The sequence below is a fragment of the Cariama cristata genome, unplaced genomic scaffold (assembly GCF_000690535.1).
Source record: "Cariama cristata isolate BGI_N322 unplaced genomic scaffold, ASM69053v1 scaffold33296, whole genome shotgun sequence".
NCBI lineage: Eukaryota > Metazoa > Chordata > Aves > Cariamiformes > Cariamidae > Cariama > Cariama cristata.
The window spans coordinates 12,678-17,337 of record NW_009623270.1 but is presented as its reverse complement, the minus strand read 5'-3'; the positions used below and the strand labels follow the sequence as shown (position 1 = coordinate 17,337).

Below are 4,660 nucleotides of genomic sequence, written 5' to 3'. Positions count from 1 at the left end.
TTTGTGTGTTGTGGGTGGTTGTGTTTGGAGCGTTGGGGGGGGGGGGTATGAAATGTTTCATTTTCAAAGGAACTTTATCAGTGTTATTTTTACAGAAACAGGAAAAAAATTAACAACAGCAATTGAATCTATGTCCTAATATAGCATATGATTTTTTGCATGGAGGAGAAAAGAATTGTTTTGCTAGTGAACTGATTTTAAGGTGCCTGGGGATTATTATGTTGCGCAGTGAGATGCTAAACAATTTTAAGGAAATTAATTCCGAAGTCCTTACACGGGCTACACTCCCGTTGCCTGAGGGGCACTCTGTTGGAAATTAAGTCTTTGAGAGGGTTTAGCTGCACGTATTTTCTACTGTGCTCACATTTGTGTTTTTTTTTTTTTTTTAAATTGTTGTTGTTTCCTTTTAGTGAGCAGAGTTAATTAGGTAACAATTTATTTTCCACTCTCATCTTTCACTAAAAATTTGCCTCTTGGGAGCAGCAAGATTTTGAAGGATAACTGCCAGTCAAGGCTACCCATTGTTGTTTCTTGTGCTTTGACTATGTTAACATCCTATTACTGAGTTCATTGCTCTGTGTGTATCTTGATGATTTTGCTGTTCTTGTTATTTGCGATGTTTTTTTCGTGGTTGTGCAGAAGCACCTTTTAGGAGGCTATTTGAACACTTTAGCACTTGTTAACCTGACGCGCTCTGATTTCATCAATAATCATAAAGATAAAATAAGTTATTTAATGCTGCTGGGAGCGTGCTGTTCGTGGACCCTGGCAGTTCTGTTGCAACAGTCACTGCACCGAGGCAAAAAAAGGCCCTGAAATTGTGACCCTCTGGTAATCTCTTTGTTTTCTTTGAGAGGAGATGTGAAGGTAAGCACGGGAGTGCTCAGTGAAACAGCAATACTATACCTTCAGCTTCCCTAACTTCAGGTGGAGGTGGCTGTATGTTGCAGGGGCACTTGTGTCCACTAATGGTTTTGCTGCCTGGATCTGCAAGAGAAATGAAATGTTTATCCATTTTTTGTTGGAAATACCCTTGCGTATCATTACGGGAAATCTTTTAATTCTCATGTTCTGTTTTGCTAGCCAGCAGTAACACTATTAAACATATGATTCATTATATCAGCAAAGCCAGACTTGCCCAGATGAAGAGTAGTGGGAAATGAAAATGTTAAAGGCAGCTGTTCGGAGATCTGCTGGAGATGCAAAGTGCTCTTTATGCTGGAGAAATGTAAAAATACATACAGTCCGGTGGCGTTGATGCTATGATACAGGAAAGCCTGTCTGAGAGAAGGCAGGCAGTTTTTATTAGGCATCCAGCAGAAATGAAAAGGCTAGCGTAAGAAAGCCCTAGGTACTCCTAAGCTGTGCCAGGTCTTCCAAAGGGAACATTTAGGATGCTGCCAGAAAGAGGTAAGAATACTGGAAAAGGACTTCTGGTGTTGAAAGTATTCCCAGGCCTCCTCTTATTAGCACTTTAGAAGGGTCATCAAAAGCAAATTGTGGATCTGATTATTCTAATGGAGTTGGTAATTTAGTGGCACAATAATATTTATCTCCACCCTGACCTACATAGCCATGCAATATATGAGGAAGACGAATAATCTGTGAGCTGTCTTGGACTGTATAAACCCCGTGGAAGAAAAGTTGGTAACGGAGCGGAGCGAGACAGGATTTAGGGGAGAGACCACTTTCTCCCTCAGACTGGGCTCCTGCAGGGAGAGAGGCCGGCTCAGTGAGAACAACGATACCGTGTGTTTTGTCCTGAAACGCAGGCGATAAACATTCTCCCTCTGTCATACTCATCCTTGAACTGTTCCATCTCAGGCGGACTCAGACGATTTGGAACCGGGCTTGAATCCCTGATGGCAGACCTGTCATACGTACTACCAGGACAGGTTCCTCGCTTTTCTAACAGGCTCTAAAATTGCTTTTACAGCACTGACTGGGACAACGTTTAGCAGATTCTAGCTTTGTCTGAAATTCCCTTGAACTGCATGGCTTGTGAAAACATTCAGCTGCTTTTTTGTGGCAGAGGTCTCTGAGGAGGTGGGATGCCAGAAGGGGCTGACTGCTCTCAACTCCAGCTGATTGCAGGGGGAGATGAGAGCCCGCGTCGTAATCCTTCCCAGGTCCCCTCATGTTAAGTAGCTGATTTTTACTGCATAGCAGAACTAAAGTGGGTAAATCTCTAAGGGTTTTGGTGGTTTTGGCTTCTGCTGACGCTATCTCCTCTGCTTCTTCAGGTGCTTTGAATTCTCATGCTATGAAGTTATTTTAAAAATAACTTTGAGAAGACATGCAATTTGTAAAAGAGGGTTGTTATTGTATTAGTCAGTAGGAAACACCGGTGTGAAGAATAAAATGTGATATTTATGCAAACTCTGATTTTAATTTATAGATATGCAAACTGTTTCAAACTTGGAACAACAAAAGGTGGGTTTAGAAACAAGCTTTCTTCTATGGGATTCATATCAATATAATTTCATTTTCTGGGAAATATTACAATTAATTTCTGTCTTGTCCTCACATGCACAACTGTAAAAGGTAAAACCTGGTATTTTTCAAGCCCACTCTAATCTCTGTTGTGGCTTTTTCCAGAGCCATGATGGTTTTGGAGTCATTTTATGTTTAATTCTATGCAGAATGTCACAGAGAGGAGATGTAATTCTGTTTTTTCCCCCATTCCTTTCTTCCATTAAGAAAATAACAAAATTATTCAGACTGGAAGCATTTGCTCTTGTGTACATAAAAACATGCTGGCATTTCTTGTACCTTTGCATCATGGAGAAAGTTATAACTTATCCCTAAACTTTGCCATCTTTTTAGTGGTCTTCTCCAAGATATATACCTTTTTCTTTTTTTTTTTTTTAATGTTACCCTTTTTTCTTCCTTGCTCCCTATTTTTCTCCTTTCTCTTTCTCTGGTTCATTTTTTTGTGAGCTCCTTCAGTGCAGAGCCTGCACGTCAGCAAGCAGAGGCCCTTACATTTTCTCAGAGCAATCCCTGTCTCTCTTGGCAGAGCAAAACCCGGCCGTGTCGCTCAGGAGAACCTGCCGACTTGCCCTGCTGCCCTCAGGTACCCCAGCTCGCCGGCACGGCTGCTCTGGTAGCTGGCGTTCACCGCAGCGGCCAGAATTTGTGCCAGCAGAAGGCACGGTGAAATTTCTGGGCAACTAGCATGGGGATTGAGGAGTGTGCCAGGACGACAACGAAGGGATGCTTGGAAAGGCTGGTCTTTGGCCATCGGAGACCTTGTCAGTCACTGCTTGATCCGGGTGTGAACCCTGTGGTAAGGAACACAATTCTGTACCTTCTAAGCCATCCTTTGCCCAACATGGTAGTTGGTCTTTCTCTTTGCGTGCACTCAGAAATTAACACTCGCGTTTAATCCAAGAGCAGTAGAGCTCTGGGAATGATTTGTTCCCTATAAATACATTTCTTCACTACGTATCATGATGATATCTAACCTCTATTCTTGGCCTCTGAATGCCTCAGCGCATATATGAAGTGCTCTGTACGCTGAACAAAGGAGAGTTCTGTATGCCCAGCGGATGCCGAGTGTATTTCAGCTACTCAGATACTTTCAGATACTTTCAGTATCAGATCCCTGCTTTAAAAGAGCCACTGTTTAAATAGCCATGCTTATATACAATAGCAAGCCTCTCAAGGTTAATGGGCATAGCAGGAAATCTATTTATTTATTTCAATATTGTCAATTTGGTTAGAAAAATATGTCAAATTCAGTGCTCTACCTCATCTTTAACTTTTTTCCACCTGCAAGTTAAATTATGGGAACAATGGAAGGAAGGAAGGAAGGAAGATATTTTTATACAGTTAATGAAACAGACCCAGTCTGGAAATAATGAAGAACTATTTCTTCGTATTACAGCAAATTACATTGTGAAACAGTCTTCCTAAGGCAGCAATACAGTTGAATCATCGCTGATGGTATTCACTACTTGTGGACTTTCAAGAGGGAGCAGTCCTGCATTACTACTGATTTGGAGCAGATGACTGACCAAATCTTTTTCATTTCTAAATTTGATGAACATCATTATGATAACTCTAAATGGACACAAAAGCTATACCTATATTTGCTGGATATTCTTGAAATGTGTCTCTTGTACCTCATTCCTAATCAGTAGCTTTCACAACGGTATTAAGAATGAGAAGAGAGATGCTGTAGCCTTTTAGGGTAAGCTTATTCTTTTTCACGAAGGCCTCTGCTCTTTATCAAACAGTTGTACCTACCCTTTTCTTGTGTTCTTCATACTTTGCTTTGTCCCATTTTAGCTGAAGATATTTGCTGCTACATGGTACAATTGGCTGGTAGGCTCGATGCATCTTGCACAAAATAAAGCATCTCTGAATCTGGACCTTTTTTTTAAAAAAAAAAAAAAAAAGTATGAGTAATACTAGTCTGAGCCTTTCCCAAAGCAAAGCCCTGGAGACTTGTGGTATGTTTGTAGCCGGTCACGTGGAGGTTGTCATGGCATCGCTGCTCCGAAAAAGAATGAATAGCTGGTGGTAGCATTTCAAACAATACATTTAATGAATAGCAAACAAGAACTGAATGTTATAGCGAAGCATTCCAAAGAGTATTTTATTCATATATAAAATAGATTACCAATTATACTTCACCAGCCAGACCTACCTCCCG

At 41.0% G+C, this 4,660-nt stretch overlaps 1 protein-coding gene across 1 annotated transcript in view; it reads right to left on the bottom strand.

The window, feature by feature from the left end:
* Window positions 1-4,344, bottom strand: part of LOC104163615 (uncharacterized protein C17orf105 homolog) — a gene marked incomplete at its 3' end in the record, with an annotated part of 8,966 nt that extends 4,622 nt beyond the window's left edge. Inside the window, exons 1-2 of the mRNA XM_009702668.1 lie at window positions 4,252-4,344; window positions 907-987 (exon numbers count right to left, since the gene is read on the bottom strand). Coding sequence (XP_009700970.1) covers window positions 907-987; window positions 4,252-4,344 — 174 coding nt within the window. The remainder of the gene's footprint in view (window positions 1-906; window positions 988-4,251) is intronic.
* Window positions 4,345-4,660: the final 316 nt, after the last annotated feature.